Source organism: Thermobia domestica, chromosome 3, assembly GCF_964235325.1.
Source record: "Thermobia domestica chromosome 3, izTheDome1.hap1.1, whole genome shotgun sequence".
NCBI classification, from domain to species: Eukaryota; Metazoa; Arthropoda; class Insecta; order Zygentoma; family Lepismatidae; genus Thermobia; species Thermobia domestica.
Window position 1 is genome coordinate 131,995,344 of NC_137456.1, and position 24,862 is coordinate 132,020,205.

At 33.0% G+C, this 24,862-nt stretch overlaps 1 protein-coding gene across 8 annotated transcripts in view; it reads left to right on the top strand.

Moving 5' to 3' along the window:
• LOC145680743 (uncharacterized) overlaps positions 1-24,862 on the top strand; it is a 488,043-nt gene that overhangs the window by 414,896 nt on the left and 48,285 nt on the right. For all 8 annotated transcript variants that reach the window (XM_081751705.1, XM_081751706.1, XM_081751709.1 and 5 more), the window contains 4 exons: positions 2,840-3,377; positions 5,346-5,450; positions 8,726-8,839; positions 11,179-11,295. In XM_081751705.1, coding sequence (XP_081607831.1) covers positions 2,840-3,377; positions 5,346-5,450; positions 8,726-8,839; positions 11,179-11,295 — 874 coding nt within the window. The remainder of the gene's footprint in view (positions 1-2,839; positions 3,378-5,345; positions 5,451-8,725; positions 8,840-11,178; positions 11,296-24,862) is intronic.

Here is a 24,862-nt window from a genome sequence, read left to right on the forward strand (position 1 = left end):
TTAATTCTTGGATACAACCAAACTAAGTTGTAAATAGTGGATGTTCGTTTTATTTATTTATTTTTTAAAAATAATTATTGCTTTTTCATATTATTTGTGTCAAGATTGGAGAAAGTAGTAGTTACTGTCCATAGAACGAATCCAAAACACAGGAACTAGATACGGAATTTTGAGGAAATAAAGGAACGTAATCCCAGTTGAAATTGTAAGGTTTCACTAATCCACGTTCCTGAAGAAAATAATAGCCAAGTAGTTATTGAAATATTGGACAAAAAAGTAAAATTACAGCATACGAAGGTAAATACATTATTTTATAAGTAGCAATATATTTCTAACTGCCGAATACTACTAAATTCACTAATGGAATACAAGGAACATAATTTTAATTTTATATCAAAATTACTAATCCTCAAGTATTCCTGTGGTGAGCATAATACCTCAGATTATCATCAATATTTTGAACATATTTATCGAGTTCAACTTATCAGGTTTATTTAACAACCCAGCGAGTTGATCACATGCTGTAGTGCTATATTTCATTGGAAATAAAGTAGTCGTAAAAACTATTGGATATCAGTACGCAGTTAAAATAACGAAGAGTTCAAAACAGTACTATTTTGCACCATGCAACTTCTCAAATCAAAAGAAAAGTGTTGGCTTCTTACACTGAAAAAGATAATCTAGACAAAGACTGGGATAACATTATTACAAATTTTATCAATAAACTTAATTTTTTAAATAAAATTTCTAACAGTGTTAAGTTACTAATACTAAAATTAAATTACTAAGATACTAATAGTTTAAACATTTTTCTCTTTTATTTTACATTATTAGATTCTGTAAAAAAAATATATATATATATATATATCGATAGGCCTATACAGTATCACGAAACTCGCAAATTTTGACATAAATATGTATTTGGCAACAATGTATCAGCAAAGTATTTCTAAGATTGCTTTGTACTGTTTTCGACCTAGTGTCTGTGTGACTGAATAAATGCTGCTAGAACCATGAATTTTGATACCTGTAAATTGACATTAAAAACAAATTATTGATCAGGTAATGCTGCACTACTCGGTCATAAATAAATAGAATAATTGCACTGTGGAGTAAGTGTATTTTAGACCCTCGCTACAGGGGTCTTTTCTGATATTGTAACTACATACTGGTATCCTGTAATTCTTACTATTATTTTATTACCACTGAAGTATACGATCACAGCATGTGATCAACTCACTACGTAACATGATATAAGCTTGTTAAATAATCCTGAAGATAGGCTTTAATATCGTCCACATTAATACCTAAGTATTAGTAGTTTTGATATAAAACTATCAAATTTGTTAGTGTACATGCAAAAGAAGTAATTCTTTTCTATCACTCACGGAAAATATTCGTGATATGTCAATATTCAGAAGATATTATTTACGTATAGTAAATTTTTACCATTATTTTTTAAACTTGTCAAGTATTATCAATAATTGTATAGTATTTATTTTTGAAATCTTACCTACTACCCATCGTAAATCTTTTACGTGCTTACTGTTTAAAATCTCTGCACTATATATATATATATATATATATATATATATATATATATATATATATATATATATATATATATATATATATATATATATATATATATATATATATATAGATAGATAGATAGATATAGATATGAGAGAGAGGAATGTATTTTCAAAATAACAGGGTAAAAAGAAGAGGACATCGTGAACTTTAGTTCGTTATTTTTACTGTAACAAGTACTATGAAATAATGTAATTAGTGCCGTAGATATTTCTTATTTCCGCGTAATTTGAGCTCCATCAATTATTACATTGTACAGTCAGAAACAATATTAAGTATAGGTTGGAGATATCATTTCTTATAGCTCCAACCTACACTTAATATTGTTTCGGACTGTACAACGGGTGGTAATATTACATGGCAATAATAATAATAATAATAATAATAATAATAATAATAAATGTAATTTGGTAGTTTTGAAACCGGAAGCTCTTAGTCATAATTACCGTCGTTTTGATAACGACGAACCTGGAGTTTTGGGACTGGTTACACTGACCAGAAAAAAGTGCGTAAGATCTATTTTGTTTACCGAAACAGAGCAACAACGATATGTTTAGGCAATATATATAAAGTTACTTATTTCGGAAGAGATTGAAGAGGCTTTCATAAATAAATATAAGAATTTAAACTGTAAGATATTTAAACATGCTTAAAACATTGGGTTGGCATTATTATCATGGTTTGATGTCATCGCATAAATGGTGTAGTAACTGTCTTATGTGATCCGGTCCATCAAAACAAGTATAATATCGTATTTCAAACACGTAGACTATCTTGTTTCTTAGTTATTACATCATTGTAAATCTCAATATTTTGTCATTTGTTTTCCTAAACGTTATGTAGTATCCTTTCACCATTCATTATTATTTAATTTGTCATTGTCCTTTAGCCTAAAGATTCATTATCATTTAATTTGCCGGTATCCTATAGCCTAAAGGAATTTTGATTTCTTATTGTCCTTTAGCCTAAGGATTCACGATGATTTAATTTGTCAGTGTCCTTTAGCCTAAAGAGTAGTATCGTGGGACGTAAAATTCAGGAAAAAGAATATATATATATTTTTTAAAACTTGTAAAGAAGAAAGTAAATACATATCGAGCTTTTAAGAACATTTTCCGAGCTAGTGTCAAATCAATGTAACAAATATCTCGAAAGCAAAACAATTGTAAACCTTCTTATTCCTATATTTATTTTAATCCTTCCTTTGGGTAACTTTTCACCACGAAAATCTTTTTTTATTTTACAGAGTGGGTCAGATTGAGGACGCGGTGACAATTGACAGGAACAAAGAATGGGACGAAATCGAATACGAGTGGGAGAAGGCGGAGAAGGAACTGCAGAAGCGACGAAATAGCGAAATTGAAACAAGTTGTAGTGAAACAGAGGACACTATGAAACGAGGAGGTAAAACTGTGATACATTTAGGTAAAGTAGATAGTAAACCGACGGACATAGTAGATGGTTCTTCTGTCAAAGGAAGACGTAATAGTGATGAGTTGAGTGACTCACAAGAAACAACAGTGGTTGTTGAGGTTCATAGGAGTGAATTGGAGGACAGCAAAGCTAAAGAAGGTCACAAAACAACGACAACGGGTACAAAGAAAGTTGAGGTTACGTCGCACACTTCTTCGGATGCTGGTAGCATCACTAATACAACCACCGTCAGCTCTTCCACGTCAGCCGAGGAGGAAAGGCTAAAAGAAGAAAAGAGGAAGCTGGAAGAACAAGAAAGGAGGCTCAAGGAAGAATGCGAAAGATTGGCTGCTGAGAAAAAACAATTCGAGGTTAGTGAACATTAATAACATTTTTGCATTAAGCATTGTGAATCTTCAATAGTCCATTATTACATAAAAAACTATGTTGAACTAGCAAAAATATGGTTTGAGAGAGATTTAGATAGATTATGAAATTTAAGGTAGATTACTAGCTTCGATTTAACATGAACCATCTTTTTATATTATCTCAGGTTTGATTTTCTTTAACGACATCAGGACTCAATTTAAACGACAGACATATTGATGTAGATGTACTGAAAGAAGTTTCACAGGCATATTAAAGTTGTAATTTATTATATTAATAGTCTTTCCTTATGAAGGCTTCGATTTACTAACATAACAAGTTATAACTTTAATAATGCCCATGAAGTTTCAATTGGTACAACTGCACTAACTTATCTGTCGATTACATTGTACTGTTGTACCTTAAAAAAAAAAGATTCGATATATGACGAAAAGTGCATATGACCCATTTCTTAATTCATACTAGCTGCTTCCACTCCTGCTCCCTCTGAAGCTGCACTAGTTGCTTAACAGCAGCGCGAAGAATTTTATAATTTTTTCGAAATACTTATCTTTATGAGGGTGAATCAATAAAGTAATATGACTTCACACAGAGGTAATGTATTCTATATCTTTACAATTAGCCGCCAGGCAGGAACAGATTGGCCTCTATTTTTAAGCATATTCCTTAGATTGCAGTCATTACTGATGGCGCTTACAGAAACAGCCAGTGGTTGAAATGCATAGTATATATCTTCTGGCCTTAATTTGGCTAGCCATATGAACCGTTTTGCACGGGACAGTGCTGTTTTTATTTTATTTCTCGGCCGTCTCGTAGTCTTAACAAAGCTTGTAAATGTTGTCTATTTTTATGTAATACATGTATATAGTATGCGATAATCTATATTCGTGTATTAACTTGGATATACATAATTTGTATGACAATGAAGTCGCATTGTCCGATACGTACTACGTATCGATATCTGTAGTGATTTATTTCGAGAAAATGAAAAATCCATGTTGGTATACGCCATACACATTCTGCTTAGCGTGGATTCAGTAACCGGACAAATTATATAGTAATGGAAGAAAAGTGGTTTGCCAGCATTATAACGTATATTTTTCTATTGCACATGGAGTTAGAAGCAACGTCAAGAAACTCATACAAAGTCAGAAACAAAGAATACCATTGTCTCGATTTTGTATCAAAGAAATATAATCAACTTTAAATGCATCCGCAGCTCAAATTCACTCGGTATAGAACGGAGTATCAACTCATAGGGATTCATTTGATAGCGGCAAGATAGACATACAAAATTGACAACGATCTGGGTGGCCAAAGTATATAAACTTTACAGGTCCTACCTGACACTCAGTGATTTTTATATATTCAAACGATTGAGGAGACACTTAAATGGTACGGTGTTTGCAAACCAAAGGGTAGGTTTCGCAAGAAATCATGTAATGGCTTCAAATGATTAACACTGACTTTCTCTAGCCTATCGTAGATGCTTTGATCTATTGTTGGGACAAGTATTCGCACAAGTATGGAGGTTATGTGAAAAAACATTGTTTACAAGTATACGTATGAGTTTTATATATGGTAATTCCTGCATTTACGCAGAAATATTGAAAGTACTCGAAGGTACGGTTTAGGTTTAGTTTAGTGATACCTTAATAAATCAGAGGGGCACGTGGCTCAGTGGTAGAGCGCTTACCTTTTTACGTGGGTCCCTAGTCCGATTCCCGGCCAAGTAAGTTTGTGGTGAACAACATCGTGTCCGTGGCTTTTTTCTCGGGCACTCCCGTTTCCTTCCACATTTTCATTCCACCAATTATTCCATCATTCACTTGCCTTAATCATCCGTGTGCAACACATGAAGAGTTTTCAACTTTGTTTCTGTATATGTTTTATTTAATTTTGATGTGATTTCAATATCCTTTGAATATAACATTGTCTTTTATTATTGATAGGAAGAGAAACAGCAAACCTTACTGAAAAGTTCCACTTCAAGTTCTAGTACCAGTTTGAGCAGTTTATCCAGTGCCATAAGTCAAGAAATTTTGAGGCGATCAGAGGTAAGAACATGTATAGAATTCCTTATCCCTATTTTTAAGTTCTATCTTGTAGTCAGTTCTTTGTGTTTTTCTTATTTATTGATATAGACTTTTGGATGTATCATTTATATAATGACTGTTTCAATATCGTGTGTGTATGAAGAGGGAGCTATAAAATAAATGAAACTTGCTCTATAGTTTTCCTTTTTAAAACAATACATATATTTTTACTTCTTATCCTGTCTACGTGAATCGTTATATTTACTTTCATGACATTGATACAAGCACTACAGATAATTCCAATATGTTGACAATACATAATATCGATAACTTCAGAAGGTTCTCACTTCGCTCCTCCAAATAATTATAGATTGTTTCATATTCCGTAATTATATTTTTTTTTTTTTCAAAAGAAAAATCATAAGACTCCACACACGTAACCTACTTGTTTAAAATACCACAAACAACAAAGACGGTATAATGTACTATGAAAGTGTTCCGAAAGTTTGCAATATATCCCTGCGCTGTTATGCAATCATGATCTTACTAAAAATGTATGGTTGCCTATAATCATGTAACTCTGTCGTTGAGATGTTTCATAGTCCAGTTCCAAGAATCAGACTAAAGAAATTTATATGGGACCATCGGGAAGACACACTCTTCAAACAACAATTGAATAATTAAAATTAGTGCACCAATATTGAAGTTATGCGTAAACATTTCTACAACGTACCGGTATATATACGTAAATTGGTTGAATTGAGAACCTTCTTCTTTTTCCGAAGTCTGTTTAACAATCATTAAATGTTGAGTTTTTGCTAATAGCTGTCAGCAATGTTAAAACTTAGGTAAGGAATAGTATTTGGTGGGAATAGGATGTATGAGAATTAAATATTTACACTAATAAAAGAAATTTCTTTCTTCGCCGCTTAATATAATTCTTCTAAACAATCTATAAGCATTTGGAGGAGTGTACTAAGTACGTTTTGAGTATATAAACAAGTTTCTTGCGTCTAGTATTAAACCATAATACAGGTTACGAATTTGATCAACGTAAAGAGAAATAGTTACAACAAGAATACGAGGTTACAACTAGGATTTCTTCCTATAGTAGGAAAAAAAAAGTAATAAAACTTGGAAAGACAATTCCAATTATCTTAAACTGTTAAGGGATAAAAAAAAATGTTTAACCCTTGGATACGAATTATATTTTTAACTCCGGATTTCCGACAGGGGTACAGGTGTACCCCAATATAAATTTTTGTAATTAAAAGCATCCTTATTTGTGGCATCGATGATATTGGTATGTTAATTTATGTTGGGTTATGCTTTCTTAGGTTATGTTGGTTTTATTAGTGTAAGTTAGTTTAGGGTGAGTTGAGATAGGTTAGGTTAGAGAAACGGAAATTTGTTTATACGCTATAGAACTGTATTAATTTCGTAATATTTTTGTGGCAGAAAGATTGCAGTATTGCAATATGAATGCAAAATTGCAACGATATATTGCAGTATGTTCTAATATTACCTGTTCTTTATTTTGCTCTTTATAATAATAAAAATGCGACAACAAAATACTTAAAACAAATACCTAGATACCCAAGGAGGGTACAAATGTACCCCAGTGTAGTTTTAGCTACATACGTAAGCAGATCATCTTACAATATAATTGTTATTGAGGAAATAAGTTTCATTTCATTTCATTACAGTCCGGCCCACAATGTAAAGAACGCTAGTCAACCTCGGGTGTCTATGACAAAATATACGTGCATGAGGCACACTTGTACCCCGCTTGGGTATCCGAAGGTTAATATACAACGTTAGTAAAACTATAAATGCATTTAAACCACCTACAAAAAAGTTACTTTACCACGACCACACAACAGAACAGGGTGTAAGAGATAGCATTTGAGACTCTTTATGTACATTGTTATTGAAAAAAAAAACGTAAACATTAGGCTAAAAAAGAACACATTAAAAATGACAAAAATTGAAAATACATTCTTGTCTTTTTCTCTACTCTCACTCCAAAATATCTCATTTTAAAGAGAATCCACTTTATTTTCAAATAATTTCGAATAATTTGCAAAGGCTGTAACTGGTTTGTAATGTAAAAAAATGGAAACATAAACAAGAAATTTAATAGTTCGTTAAGTTACTTGAAGACTGCAATAAAGACTGAAGAGTAAAAGAACATAGTTTGCTGGTTGTGTGGACGGTGATGATCAAATAGCTTACTCTATGTTGACCCGTGACCAATAGTAGGAGTGCTGAGAAGTTTCTAGTGCGGTTTTATTCTTCTTATATAATAATAATAATAATAAAAATAATATAATAATAATAATAATAATAATAATAATAATAATTATTATTATTATTATTATTATTTTTATTATTATTATTTTTATTATTATTTTTATTTTTATTATTATTTTTATTTTTATTATTATTTTTTTTTATCTTTGTTTTCCTTGTTAAATTTTCATTTATTTTATCCTTTTCTTTCAAAAACGAATCGTGGTTCGCCCTGAAATATAAGAAAAAAATTGGTTTGCATATGTGAAATGAGAAGAACTAATTTTAATTTAAAGATATAAAAATTGTCTATTTGGACACTACTTCGCGTGTTCACATCCTATTTTTTCTCTCGTAGAGATATCAGAATAGAAACTAACCAAAATGTGTATCGGAAAACAAATCTCTGCAGTCTACAGTAATATATTATTTATTTACGTGAAGGAATAAAATATAGGTCATGATTAGCACTTAAATTAAGACATAAGACAAGCTCCATACTGGTTACTTCATACAATTTGAGCACAATTGTGAAGACACACAAGTGGTTCTCAGTTTCCTTCCGGATTCTTTTTTAATCTATCAATTACACACACTCCTGTTTAAAGAAAAATTCCACTCACTTCTTTGAGAAGTCCTCTACTCTAACCAACATTTGAAGTTAAATTAAACAATTGTTAATATTCTTAGGCTAATTGAGATTTTTACTTAGTGGCAAAGTTTTAAAATTTCCTATGTACGGTTGTCAGAATGTGACCTAAAGCAAGGTAGCTGGACAAGGTTTTTTTTCTTGTACAAGATTGTTGATAGATTAATCATTTAATTTTCCTGAGCATAATAAGACTGAAGTTTTCCTTAATATGTCCATGTAGAACAATGGTATAGTTTAAAAACAATTATTATCTTTAATGTACAAACTATGTGACATAAATATTAAATTTTGTTTATGCTTGGTACTCCGTTTTTTGCATGTTTAATTTGCATACCTTTAATTCTAATTCTAGCGACGAGAGGAGCAGATGAATGAAGGTTCTTCCGTTGAAGGGAATAAAAAGGATGAATACAAAAAGGATATCCTCAAAGCAATCGACGAAGAAAAGAGACAACAACACGAACAGGTAATCATTAAATTGTTCTTTATATTTTATCTTTAGTTATGAGTTAGTATTATTAATTTATTAGTATTAGAAGTAAGTAAAATGGGACGAATTTATTTAGTATTCTATTTTCTTTTGCACTTGTAAAGGTTTCTTCATATCTGAAGAACTGAGAAAGGCTGATATTTTACTATTAATAAAATTAAAGTAAAATTAATTTTATATTGTTGTCAAATATGTAAGTTCTTATTGTTACCATAGAATTGCACTTTTACGGATTCTGAAAAATTGTGGTGTGTACCAAGTGATGAAAATGCCTTTGCCTTTATAATATTATGTTTTATAAAGCATGTGTGAAATGCGATGAACGGTATTTTTTTTTTATCTTTCTTTCTAATTAGGTTTTATAATTCAAAAATTAAACCTATTAAATAAAGATTCGCTCATAAAAAATACTGTGACATTTTCAGTTTTTGCAAATGAAATGATACGAATGTTGCCTGCAATACTTTTCAGATTACAGACTTAAAGGAGTAACTGGATAGTTTAAATCTCTCTTTGTTGAAACTGTAACTCTACTTGAATTAAGTGCTAAATCTTCTTTTGGAAAAAGGAAAAGGTAAAATTGTTCCAATGTAAGAGCAAATTAGATTTTCTAGAAATGATACTTTCAACGCTCTAAAGCTTTCTCTATTGTTATTTTATTTGTCGTTAAACCATTGATTAAATTATTCTCTTGTATATCGTTAAAATGACGAAACATTTTACCGAATTGATTTTGCTTAGTTCTTGTTATATGACCATCTTAAATGCTTTCTGCTTTGTAACAGTTTTATTTCGTATCTAAATTTAATATTTATAGAACTAACATAATTTGCATAAATAGATTATTAAAATTAAATTTATTTGAGAATGCAAAGGACGTTGAAGTAAAACGTTAAACCGAAAAAGTTATTATGCACAAGCGATCGGTGGACCATTTAAAATCGAGACTTATTGGCAGTTTTTTAATAAGGTACTAGGCAAGATGAACTTATACAAAAACTCTAAAGAGATTTTTTGATGTTATGGGTTTTAAATAGCACTAATATCACTATATTTTTGTTGTTGTTGTTGTTGCTATTATTATTATTATTATTATTATTATTATTATTATTATTATTATTATTATTATTCCATTTTTACCTTTTTAAAAGATTCCAAAGAGGTATTTCGCTCAGACTGGTTAAGCTGTTCTGAGAAACTAATTAATACCTATGGCGAGGCATTCTTCTTCTTCTTTTTTGTTACAAATTAAGAAAATATATGTCGTGTTGGTACCTATAAAGCTTTCTTAGATTTTCTGCAATTAAAGAAATATACAATTTAAAATGTATTATTAAAGTTATACCCTACTTGGTTTCTAGTTGATATGAAAATCCGAGTGCTACAATAAACTTTAGCATTTTTGTTTTCTTTTTTAAGAATATGTACTTGGCATTACCGATTATTGAACACGAGTAAAATATTCTTATAACGATCTGGTGATGTAACGAAGGATTTCTGAGCATACAACGTTGCTTATACATTGGAGTATTTATTTGTTCTCAGAAACTGATCTAATCAAGGAATAAGAACAAATAAAATCATTCAAAAAGTAATTCGTGCTATTCCTTCCAAACCTGCTTTTGAACACATGTTTGCTCCTTTACCTCTACAATTTATGGAATCTTTTAACTCTTAATTTCCGCCATATGTTATGAACTGGAATCTTCCGCACACCGTGCGCTTCAAACTTACAATTGGTGTTGTTGATATGACAGAAAGTGATTTTAATGGCTGCTATTTACTGGGCTAATATCGTTTTTATAATGTTTGGAGAGGAGAGGAGAGGGGAGGGGAGGGGAGGAAAGTCTTGTAATTACTTATTACTAAAGCCCCGCAATTCATGACAAACTGAATAATGTAGTTTAATAAAAAGCATCAAAAATATAAAGGAAAATAAAAAAAAAACGCTTCTAAAACACTGAAAAGTAATTAAAGTATTAGCTGATTTAGTAAATTAGCTCATTTAGTATGTTTCTTACGTCACATTTCGACTTACTGATTGACATCTAATTATAATTACACACTGTAAGATTTTTTAGCAAAGTTATACCTAATCACTAGAAAATCTGTTGTCATACCATCATCGAGATATTGCAGTACATGGTAATATGAGAAATGCAGTTTAATAATAATAATAATAATAATAATAATAATACATTAACAAATCAAGTATTGTCTATTCAATATCCATTATTTCTCTTGTGTTATTTGTAACAGTAATTTAAAACGTTGTCATGACAGCATATTTATGTAAAACACATTTTCATTTGCAGTTAATGGAAGAGTTCAAACGAGCTCATAGAAAAATGTTTGCTCACACTTTAGCTGCTCAGAACGAAGAAAAAAGCCACAAACCCAAACCCCCTCCGGTGATTCCAAAATCAAATGAGGTAAGTACATGTTTATCTATAATTATATCTGTGTTGAATGCATTTCTCTATAGAACCCACAATTGAAAATACCGTATTTCATGTGCGAATATTTTAATTGATTAGGACTTGATCTTCAGTTTTGCGGCACTTGCAAATTTAAAAATATTTATAATATAGTGCAAAACTCTAGATGATATTAAATTCTTAGAACTTTTTCTTAAAAATACTTTTTAAGATACTAAATGTCATAATGTGAAATAGCTGCGGTTTTCAAGAAAGTTTAATATGAGCATTAAAAGGATACAAAATCAAAACTTACATATGTATGATTTACTTCTCAACAGTCAGAAAATTCTTGAAAATATTTGATTAGATTGTAGTGCTTTGTAAGTAGTAAATGCTACTTAGAAAAGTTTAATACTACGGTACCCTTTTTAATTTTTATTAATATATAAATAAATCTATACACGCATCTTTTTTTCTTTTGAACATCCGATTCAAGTTAGACTGGCCGCCATTGGTTGGCGATATCTGTCATTTCGTGTCATTTGACGATTACGTTTATCCAATTATAGCTTCATAAATTCCTCCATTTTTACCAGTATGATATCCAGCGGTTCAAAATGTTCCCGTATCCGGGCAAAAACCATTGCAGTTCATATAGATGAAGATATTTTGGATATTTAATGATCACCTTTATAACATCCGAAGGTATTGAAATAACGATTGGGATGAAACTTCATATACATTAAATAGGAATCTTATTTATAGTAATTACAAATATTCTTCAGAAAAGGTATTCAAAGTTTAACAGAACCAGAATTATAATACGATAACAACTACTATACTTGTGCTTCATCTATCTTCAACTAATGTAGCATACAGACATTGAAATTCAACTAGTCATACTTACCAAACGATTACCTCACCAAGTTTTCCCAAATATAAAATAGTATTTTATTTCGTTCAATATCTTACTTATTCTCCTCGTTGATGTTTCCTGTTGTTAATTCATATTAATAACCATAAACTATTTTATTCATTAATCGTTGTACTTAATTATTTTAATATTCATATACATTAATTAAATTTATTTTTCGTAAATTATTTACTTTCTATTTTGATTATGCATTTACTTTCGTAGTAATTCGACGAGTGAAATAATTTATAAGGATGATCCTTATTTCGCTTGAAGGTTGCTTGATTGGTCTCAGTAAACTTAACCTGTATCGTATTCATTTACTTTCTTGTTGATTGGATGATAAAATATTCAAAATTCTAAATAATATGCATTATTATAATCAGACTATTGAAATTTTAACGTTCTAATTAATTTATATTTTCTGATTTGTAAGTAATGATACTCTTTGGATCAAAGCTGTTTCAAAATATATAATGGTAAAATGTACCACAAACATAATGAAGTAAGTTAGGAAAGGTAATTATTTTATTATTTTATAAAGATAATTATATATATAATATAAAGGTAATTATTAAGATTTCATAAAACTTAAATTAACATCTGTAGATTTTATTGCCTTTCCTTAGATTAGTGGATCTTTAGCAAAAGTATCGTTTTGCTATATTTTGTGGTGTCCAATCATGTTATACTTCGGTTTGTGCGTCATGTAGATTATATAACTTTGGAGTTTAATAATGGAATACTAACTAATACGCCATATCGCTTTCAGTTTTTCATTAAATTTATAGTGGTTGTCCTCCGGTTAATGCTAACATTTTGTTGAAAATTTTTAGTTATAAACCATTTCTAGAATGTTTGTTTTAAAATTTCTTTTATTAAGCTATCGATGTTTAAAGTATCTAAACTGATCTCACGTAATAAATTCAATTAAAGTTGTAAACACATTCGTCAAATAACTACAAGTACAACAAAATTGTATAAGAACATTAAAAGTTAATGAACGTAATAAACTGATGAAATAAAACATGGTGGTAATGCAAGGCGTTACAATATACACCAGGGCACGGAAAAATTCTCAGCAACACATCATCATGACTAGAAATACGAGTTTGGCGCCAAGCTAGTTTTGATAGTAATTTTCCCAGTTTTCTGTTTTAATGTCGGTAATTATGACTTTTTATGCTCTTGGATGGATTAAAATCAAATTATAATAAGTTCTGTATAAAGTTACGATTCGGATTTACCTTCAACCTCAAACATACTTCATTCCATAGAATTAAGAGCCTATTATATTGCTTTATTCTGCACTATGCATGTTTTTGCTTTAGAAGTAGCAAAATTTTGTTTCTTACAGACTAGCCATGAAACGTGCGACTTTGAATATCCGAACACTGTATTTGAAGTTATCTTGACTCACATAATACATATTGTAGCATCCCGATAAGAAAGGCACGTATTCAAGTATTGAGTATGTGAAGCGAAAGGTGAAATTTGAGACTGACAACGTTACTGTTTAAAAAAAAAAAATGAAACGTTATTTCTCTCGTATTTTTTATACTAGTAACTACAATTTATGGCCAAGAAATGTAAGTCCATGTATCAGATTGGATTTGTATTCTTGGGGCATCTGTTTTCTAGAACTAGCAACTAACTTAGAGAATTTTTCGAGCTTTGATATACAGAATATAAATTCAACTTTAACTCAACAAACATCAGGGCCGCGGTGGCTAATGGCGTTCACCTGTTGTGTATGGAGTCCTTGGCCTGATCTGAGCTCGCGCCAAGTGAACTTTGTGGTGGACAAACACCATGTGCGTGGCTTTCTCGGGCTTCACCTATTTCCTCCCACTTTCTTCACTTCACCATTTCATTCGTTTCTCATCACCGTCTCCTTGAGCCTAGCCGGCATAAACGTGAGACGTAAAACTTAGATTTCATTTTTCCAACTGACACCAGAAAACGTTTGAAAATTCTTGTCCTCAACAATTTCAAGGAATACGTAGTAAATATTTGCAATTATTTTGAAAATACATTAAGAAACCGTGCATTTGTAAGGAAATTGAGTTTGCACATGTAGTAAGTGTAGTACATAGTATATAATAAAAGCTAAATTTTAATTAACAACTGTGTTACCACCGGCCGTGCCTGTCATTTTCAGCTCATAGCTGGCGGTCCAACTAACTTTAAATCAAAGAAAATCTTCGGGACTTAGAAATGAAAATAAAAATGAAATATTTGAGGTTTATGTAGTGCATTCAGTACCACAAGTTTATTATTGACCATAAAAATTCATTATTTGTTATTTGACAGATGCACTATTGACAGAGTATTGTTTCTTGAAACATGGAAATGAACGCTGACCGACATTATATGACAAAAAGTATGTGTAGACATACTTTCTACTACTAAAACCGGAAGTAGTAAAAATATTGAGAAAATATCACGTCATACAAATCATGCTCCTTCATTGGTGTACACTTGTTACTTGTTTACAGTAGAGGGCCTACACATACAATTAATATGACTTAATAAACAGTAGTTTCCTGTGCTTACAAGATCACAAAAGAAATGGCAACTGTTTTCGTTGTTTCGTGTTAGAATACCTCTTCCTTATTTGTGATTGAATTTTTGTAAACAACATTTTGTCACAAAGTTTTTAAAACATTTTTTAATGCCGTAATTTATCGTCACAAAAAAAAAAAAAATGGAGGATGTTGATAATCGAGAGTTTACTATATTTTGAAAAGACTTTTCTGATATACGTTATATTTTCTTTTCTGAAAACTAAGAATCAGTTATAGATAGACACGAATTTAAAGTAAAATTTTAGAATAACAAATAGACTATAACTCGCGGCTGCCATATTGTTAAACATACAGTACATAACCTAGAATACAATTTGTGCTCCCACAAAACAAAGAAACATATTATAAATGTGGAAAATGTCAACGAAAACATTAAACATTTAAATGGAGCATATATAAAGTGTCAGAGGCATTATAAATTAAAATAAACATAGACAAGCAAAGATAGCCTATTATAAACATGAACAAAAGTTTTACATTAATAGGTACAGATTAATAGGGACAGATATCAGGCAACATAATACATAGGATAATACAAGAAATAATGAAGTTGAATATCTTATTTCACTTTTATTCAACTAATGATTGCATAGAACACACATTTACTGAAAGCACTAGATAGAAACTCCAAACTTTCAAGCCACATAAGGCGTATCATCAATGCCTGCAGGGAATGAGAAAATATAAAGAATAATAAGGGAAATCACAGTGCCCGATATTTTTTTTTTTTTTTTTTTGTCTTATTTATTTATTTTTGTACATTACTAGCAACTTAACTATAGTAAGACTATCCATGGCTTTGGATTGATTATTTTAACAAAAGAAACACTGACCAAAGCTTAAAACCCACTTTATTTTAAATTATAATTTGTAACTGTTTCGGATATCTAACACATCCTTCTTCAGACACTTTATTTTTAATAGTGTCTGAAGAAGGATATGTTAGATATCCGAAACCGTTACAAATTATAATTTAAAATAAAGTGGGTTTTAAGCTTTGGCCAGTGTTTCTTTTGTTAAAATACAACTTAACTAATATTATGTTTTCTTAGGTTTTGTATTTCTTAGTAATTAATTTTACTGTCGAAATATAATATTCCCTTTCCCGGTTTTTTATGCATTATCAACTTAATTTGCTTTTCTGTTGTTGCTTTCTGAAGTAGTAGAGAGTTCAAAGACAATACTTAGATCCACATCAACCTTTATTTCTTCTCATTTCTTTTAAATACATATTTTGCATTTATTCACTTTGACTAAAACATTTATAGTGGATTCGCTCTTAACTGCCCTTCCTTTATCTGCCCGTTGGCTTAACTGCCCATCTTCCAGAAAGTACAGTAATTAACTTTCGTTCTCAGCTTCACTCGGTGCTTCACAACAATATATCGTAGAACAATAAACAAGCTGATTAATCGCTACGAGTCTGTGTTTTTGTCTTGATATTCTTTCGTACCTTAAATACACATACACCCTAGATATGGATGTGGTTTATGTGATAGTCGAGTATGCTTTTCAATATACAGTATTCGTTCAGCTGACTATGGAAAATCGCTGGTGTCACTCTGACTTCATATTGATACTATGTTCATTCGACTCCTTTTTACATATAAAACAATTAGGCAACCGGAGAAATCCTCGATCGCAAGCGTGCTTGAATTACGAGCATTAAAAGTTCAAATTTTTTGTAAAAATTGTTCAATTTTTTTAAGTAACCATTTTTTGAGATAGAAGCTTTATTTTGAATCGGAGGAGGGGGAGGGTTCTTGGGTGCCTAACACAGTGGTGAGGTCAAAACGTACGCATTTTGCAAGATAAGGGCATTTATTGGGAGGGGATAAAAGGTAATGGTGTCTTAGAACTTGCAATCGATCGAGAATTTCTCCGGTTGCCTAATTGTTTTATATATAGAAAGGAGTCGAATGAGCATAGTATCAATATGAAGTCGATAGTGACACCCTGCGACCTTTCCTACTGAGAATCACAGGAGCAACTTGTGAACGAAATTTCTTAATTTGGAAATTAAATTTGTTGAATTATAATATTGTAAGCCTTTCTAAACCAGTATCGAGGTGTTGACAATTTGGGGACTATGAAATGGTGATTTCCGATTTAACGGATTCTTTTTTTCGTTTTACTACCAAGATGATCAGTTAACAGAGACTACTATATTTAAGTTTTCGTAAAAGCACTAAAGTAATCGAATGTAATTACTGTATACTTTGTGCTAGTCTACGTGTACCAAATTTATTTAGTTGAACGATATTAAAGAAATTGCGGCTAGCAACGAAAATTTCCTCCAAATACTTTGTATTTTCAAGTTGTTATATTTCCTGGCTATTTTTAGAGAAGTTTGACTTTACTTGACTAAGAAAATGCTTTCATTTCCGAACAAATCTTTCTGTAAATAACTTCGAATGAATGAAACGTTCAAATTAGCTTAATCTCAATCTTTTCTCCCTAAACTTAAACTATATGTTTACTGGCCAATTTATTTGTAAAGAAAATTTCTTGAAATGATTTCTTAACTTTTCCTTTTATTCACGTAAATCTAAAACAATAAATAAATAAATAAATAAATACACGTACCTACCTAACACACTAACTCATTCTGTTGCTTATGGAACCCATAGGTTCAATTCTGCATTCACAAAAGCTCTCCACTGACGTCTGTCCTTAGCCAACTGGATCCAATTTCTACTTTGTATTCCTATTTCTGCGAGATCCATCTTAATATTATCCTCCCATCTGCACCTAGGTCTCCCTAATGGTCGTTCTCTGATTGAACTTCCAGTTAAAACTTTGAAAGAGTTACTACTCTCTCCCGTTCTCGCTACATGACCTGCCCACCTGAGCTTCCTCGACTTGATGAAATACAAATACCTAGGATAAATTTTTGTCACTAACTATTGCATTAACTTACTTACTCGTAACACTTAATAAGGTATTAAAGTGCTCAACCTAGTGTAGCTAGTGTGTCAGTTCTATTTACCTAATTGCTGCTCTCACTATGAGCATAACTGACACGATACTTTTAGATGACTTCCAAATATTTAGGAAAACATTACGTTTCAAAGACAGGATCATCAGACCAATAGATTTAAAATTATCCGTTTTCTGAATTTTTCCTTTAGTTATTTGATTCTCATATACTAGGTGGACCATTTATCTTGCAGCGTCTTACTAACTTTTATACTAATAGATAAAAAAAAACAAACTTTGTTTGACACTCTGAAATACCACCAGGTTAACAATGTGAGCAACCCAACATAAAGTTGTATTTTTCAAATGGCACAACATCAGATCATTAAATATTTCAAAGCCACATTTTAAACGAAAACTTATAATACCACATTTCTTACTCACTGTTTCAAGTTAAGGACGCTGCAATATTACGAACATCCACAAACATTCCAATTTCGGAGGTCATTGCAATAGTAATAACACAAGTGAGACGGATGGAGCAATATACAAAGTATCTTACTATTGAATACTATGACCATTTTAAATAAATAGATGGTTAGTGTAGTTCTAATAAACAGAAAGTTAAGAGAAATTGAAAATTCGACTTTTCTGGAAAGATTTTATTTCGAAAAACTGCTTGTCGATAAATATAAACTCTAGTGGCGTCGCCTTATGAAGTTCACAAGAGCACGTGGATCACCAAACATTGTGCGTTATTCATTGTTCCTTAAGATATTTAATAATATGTAGAGTATTATTGTCACTCCGTTGCGTTTTCCTGTGACATTACAGTCACCAGAAGCTTTCTTTAAATTTTAAATGGACTCTCCGCTTGTTTTCCCCCTTGCATATATGCATTCAATCATCACACCACGTTCATAACAGGGCTGCAAACGTGATGGGGTTACTTTCTGGGTAGTACGAAAGGGAAATGTGGGCAGAGGAATGGAGGAACTGCGGTCTCCCGGCGGTTTAAAAGATGATTTCAACATGCAGTGTTGACAGCCGTTCTTGACTAATTTCCAGTAATATGATGCTTTAAACAGAATCAAAGAATAAACAAAACTGACCTGTTCTTCAGTGATAGGCATACGTTCTATGATTACTGTGAATATAAGGCATAATATTGTTTTGAGACATATTTTCATCTGTATGGCCATAATTTTTTGTTGCGCACAGATTCCGAGAGATTCTTGCCTTTGAGGCTTTTATGGTATGCGGAATTCGCGCTTTGCGTGGTCTGGTAGACCTTGACTATTGTTAGATCTGTTAACCTTATCAAATTTTGCAATAGTCTTGTGGGCAATTTTTTTTTTTTTTTTTTTGGTAAGTCAAATCGTTTCTAGGATTTTAAATATCATTGATGGATTTGTACAAGGTCAGCCTTGTACAAGGCGATAGTTGTTCTGTTCTTTTTTTTTTCTTCGATCCCCAGTCTATTTTCTTTACTGATGCTATTGAATCCTTTCCTCCTGCAAAGTAAAGTTGAATATTTGCCATCATGAACAGAAAAATGTGCATTGCAACATATATATATATATATATATATATATATATATATATATATATATATATATATATATATAATATAAAGTAAAACCTCTCTAAAGCGGACAGCCGAGGGAATCAAAAAATGCCCGCTATAGAGAGGTGTCCGCCTTAAAGAGGTTTCAATATTTTGTTACGTAAATTAGTAAACAAGGTAATATTCAATTAAAAAAGATATTTTTGCATGAATCATGTATTTACGAATATTACCAAAATGTTACGGTACCTGCATTATTCTCCTCCATCCAATACTCTTATGTTCGAGGTACAACTTGGAAATAAGATGCTGTAGTTTTCTGGACTTTACACTTATCACTGCTTACTACGTTTTCAGTATGTCGCTTTAATTTGTAGGTTAATTGCAGTCCAGTAGTGTAGTTTTTGAGACAATATGCGTACCCACGGGCACAAAATACCTAACTTGTCTTCTTCTTGGTTAGATATTCCAGCGGGACAATTGAATAACGTGTCATCCTAAACGGCGGGCAAATGTCAATCACTTTTGTGTCTAAAACAGGTTTGGTGGGAGTGGAATGCAAGCAAAGTACATAAAAGTGTTGTTAAACAGAGAAGCTTTGTCTGGGCTGCTGAGCAGACAGTTGAGGAGGCAAAATATTGTCACAATGCTTTCTTGATGACACATGTATGAATTACTAAAAATGTATTTTTACAATACTTTTCAACTTATTTCTAGAGAAAGTATCCGTAATACGGAGGTAATACATATAAGCGACAAAAAAGACTGTCCGTGTCCGTACAAGAGAGTGTCCGCTTTAGAGAGGTTTGCCAATAAGTCATTTTCCTATGACAGCGTTCGGGGATTACAAAATATGTCCGTTACGGGAGGTGTCCATTAGTAGTAGAGGTTTCACTGTATATATATATATATATATATATATATATATATATATATATATATATATATATATATATATATATATATATATATATACTATTTTAAGTAACTTGATTTACAATCTTTCGAAGGTCAGAGAGAGGCAAAAGAAACAAAAGAAAGATATTTCGCATGTGCGCTGCATCAAAAAGTAAAATAAGGTTCTGACAAGTACATAAAAAAACGGTGGAAGTATTGCTAGAAATTTTTTTGAATAGAGAAAATTTGAGGGGAAAGTTGCGAAAATCCACCCATGATTCAGGGACTCGTTCAGCAAATGACTATGTGGAAGTGGAAAATGCCATGAAAAAGATGAAAAATGGTAAAGCCGCAGGACCGGCTAACCCTATCGAAGCAAGAAAAATCTTAGATAAAGTAGTAGTGCAGTAGTTAACTCGACTTTTTAATAGGATATCGAAAAACAGAAAATATGCTAAAAGAATGGAGAAGCAGTTAGGTTGTGCCGATTTTTCAAAACAAAGATATGCAAGAACGTGGTAACTACAGCGGAATAAAACTTACGAAACATGCAATGAAACTCTGGAAGAGAGTGATAGAAGCAAGATCGAGGAAAGAGGCCAAAATAACATAGAACCAGTTTCGTTTTATGTCAGGAGGGACGAGAACAAATGCAACATTTTCACTTTGGATGCTAAGCAAAAGTACAGAGAATACCAGAAGGATCTCCATCTGGTTTCATCGACCTAGACAAAGCGTATGATAGAGTACCACGAGCTCTTATTTGGTGGGCACTGACGAAAAAGTGTGTTCCGAGCACGTACATCTGTATCATTCAAGACATGTATAAAGCAGAACCAGCCAGGACAATTTCTCGTCTCCTGCAGTAGTATCATTTGCCGTCTCTTTCCATACAAAGAGCATCTTAAAAAACACCCTTTCATTAATGCTACTAAAATTATGGTGGGGGAACATTTTTAAACGTTGATTTTATTTTTTGTTTATTTATTTTAACGGAAGGAGACTCAACAAATAATGGTATTGCACGGAATGCAAATTGCCTAGGGTCGACCTTACTTAGGGATGCACACGAGTCGAGACACACTTTGTAAACTTCAAGACGAGTCGAGACAAACGTATTTTTGGACTTGAATTTTCGAGTCGAGTCGACTGCTCGTAAAAATCTCGACTCCTCGACTCTGTTCGAATGTCTCGAAAATCTTTCTATAATTTTTAATATTTTAAAGAAAGTATTTACTCAAACACTCGGCACGAGAATTTCGGAAACTGCACGACTTGGGTGTTCGAGGAGTGCTGTGTGTAGTAAGCGTCGTCAACAAGTGGTGAAACCAAGGGAAAACGACGTCCAAACGTCGAGGGGTTAGGCGCCTCCCATCTCATTACAGATGCTGGACATCGTAGGCTGGGCAGACTGGTAAAACAGGAGAGACAGCAAACTTATGCGGAACTAACATTAGACTTTAATGCTGGGCAAAATACAAGTGTACGTAAGTGCACCGAACACTCCTAACGATGGACCTCCGCAGCCGACGGCCCATCCATGTGCGAATGTTAACACTACGACTGAAATGAACACGTGACCATCGCTACTGGACCTTGGCGCAGTGGCAGAGCGTTGCATTGTCTTATGAATCCCGATACCTTCATCATAATGACGATGAGAGGGTACGAATCCGTCGTGTTCCAAGGGAACAGCTCCTTGACACCTGTACTGCGGGACGGAGACAAGCTGGCGGTGACTTAATTATGCTCTTGGGAACATTCATATGAGCATCAATGTGCCTAATGGAGCTTGAGCAAGGCACCATGACGGCCGAGGCGTATCGCACACTGCTTGCACACTACGTACACTCCTTCATGATAACCATGTTTCCCAACCATAGTGACATTTCTCGACAAAATAATGCACCATGTCACAAGGCCAGGAGTGTGATGGAGTGGTTCGAGGAACAGAGAGGCGAGTTCCAAGTGATGTGCTGGTCTCCCAACTCGCCGGATCTGAACCCAATCGAACACATCTGGGATGTGCTTGAACGTGACGTCACAGCTCATCACCTTCCTCCTCGTATTTACGGGAATTATGTGACCTGTGTGTACACATGTGGTGCAAACTCTCTCCAGCGACCTACCAAGGATCATTGCGTCCATGTCAAGACGCGTCGCCGTTGTTATCCGTGCCAAGGTGTACATACTGACAATTAGGTAAGTAGTCATAATGCTCCTGCTGATGTGTGCATATATTTTAGCTCGTATATTTTGTCTCGACTCGAATTTCGATACGTGTCGAATTCGAGTGGAGTCGAGACAACATTTTCTCGAGACGAGTCGAGACAGTCTTAAATCTCGACTCGACTCTACTCGTGCGCATCCCTCGCCTTGCTCTTGTACGTAGTTTTTCTCCAAACAAAATCCACATAACACGTCTAAAATTTAAACACTTCAACCTTCATTACCAGTAGCTTTGCTAGAACCTATGTTTGGGGAAGGAGTTCCTTTACATCTGCTAAAATTTATTTTAATAATTACGAAGAGTACAATGTTACCTTTTTATGTTTAATGAGGGAGGGCCTAACATCTTAAGTTGCCTGACTTACGACACTGTACACTGCAGAGATCAATGTTTATTCGTGGGTCGAGTGATTGAGAGTTCTTTCTAAACGCGTGGCTACGGGCTCGATTCTCTATGAATACTTGTCTTGGATGCAAAATCCGAGTAATGGTTCGGATCCCTCGCCAAACAGTACATCCCATAGCCTCGGAATCGGAATGTTGAACTGAAGTCAACCAAAAGCTGCCTTGTAGCTATATGATTAGTGTATCCGGGTTCGATTCCCGGTGGAGCTTACGTGGTTCGTATCGTATGTTAAGCTGTAGGTTTATATCTCATATAACCTTGATGCTGAAAGGAACGGTAAACTAAAATTCCAACCAATCACATCAATCAACTTCAGAGATATACTATCGCTGAGACATCGTGGCTTACGTTAGAGCTCTCCTTTATCTTTAGACAAAGGTTTCTCAACCTGTGGATCGCGACCCTTAGGGTTTATGAGAGAGTTTTGTGAGGATTGCGAAGATAAGCGGAAGAGATAAATATGATTAGAATCTAATACTGGAAAATATGTTTAAATATTATTTTAAATGTTGTTCTAATAGGCATAATTTTATTTTTATACATACTGTTGAGAACAACAAAAAGTAGGTCTACTAAACATATTCAATAGGTGTACAGTTGTTTAAAAATAAATTTAAATGAAACAGGTACGATATGAAACTAATGAGAACTGCATATTGAAATACCAGAAAAATACAATGTAACAAAACCTGCGTATTGAAATACAATTAAAATTAAAAAGCTAATGAGATACTTGAGCTTGGTGTGATTTCACTAGTGTGGTAATGTCCGGTTCAATCTTCGTGACGCACATTATCAAATCATTTAATATGCTCAATAACTTTTTTAACTGTCGAAATTTTTAGAAATCGCTTTATTTTTCTTTATCATATGACCCAAAATTAAGGGAGTTATAAAGTTCTAAAATTGTCAAACTGCCTCCATTTTGAAACAGAATGACGGATCGGATTCGATATTTGTAATATCAATGAACTGACTAAATTTGCTTTTAATCCATTCGCTTTAAAGAAGTTACTGTATCCAATATGTACAAGAAATGGATTCTACTATTTATAGAAATCAATGGATATCGTCAAATGTGTAGGATTTTTAATATACGCATTGCGGACAAGCTTGGTACAGTAGGTAGCAAAAAAACCTGCAACATGAACGTGTAAGTTTATTGTGAAACGACGAAGTCTTTTACTCCAAAAATAAGTGTGCAGGGTAGGACGCCGAGATTTCTCCTGGTGTGATTCGTGCCACTTAGACGTTATATTGATTCCCTGCGCTTCACAATAAACTTACATGTTCATGTTGCAGTTTTTTTTTCTGAGGACCGTACAAACCAGAAATTATAAAGGTGGTCCCTAGCAAGAGGATGTGCTAAAATGGGAGTCGTGATAGGAATTAGATTAAGAACTACTGCTTTAGACAGTACCACACTTTCTGCAAGAGAAAGCTCCCATGAAGCGGTGAACTTCTTTCCGGCTTAGTGTCTATATTTCTGGGTCTCTCCTAATTTCATGTAGTTTAACGTCCCATGATTATGCAACGAGGCTGAGAGAGGTGGTGCTGCTACTGCTGATGAAAATGTTGCAATGAAGAATGTGGGAGAAAACCAACGCATAAGAGGTTTGTCCATCACAAAGGCCACTTGGTGTGAGCTGTGTTCGAATCAGAGCCCGACAGAAGTATTCGAATAGTATAGTACTCTATATATTGTATGTATTGTAAGCAGGGGTAAAAGTGGATCTGAAGAGGTAGGGGGACGGTAGGTAGCACATGACATCACACCGTCCCCCTGCTTGTAATTTTTTTAGGAATTGGGCGGACAGCGTCTCCCGCGTTCCCCTTCACTTTTACTCCTGATTATAAGAGGACACCATAATCTAGTGGTTAGAGCGTTGACTCACGTCCGCATGGTCCCGGGTTCAATTCCTGGCCGGTGCTTCCCAATTTTCGGTGTCCATCCAGGGTCATGAGGCAAACTTGGGAGTCACGTGAATAAAATAAACGTGATCTAGATACGCCTGTTAGTGACAGGGCAACACAGCGTGCTGACCACGTGTTCGTTGGTC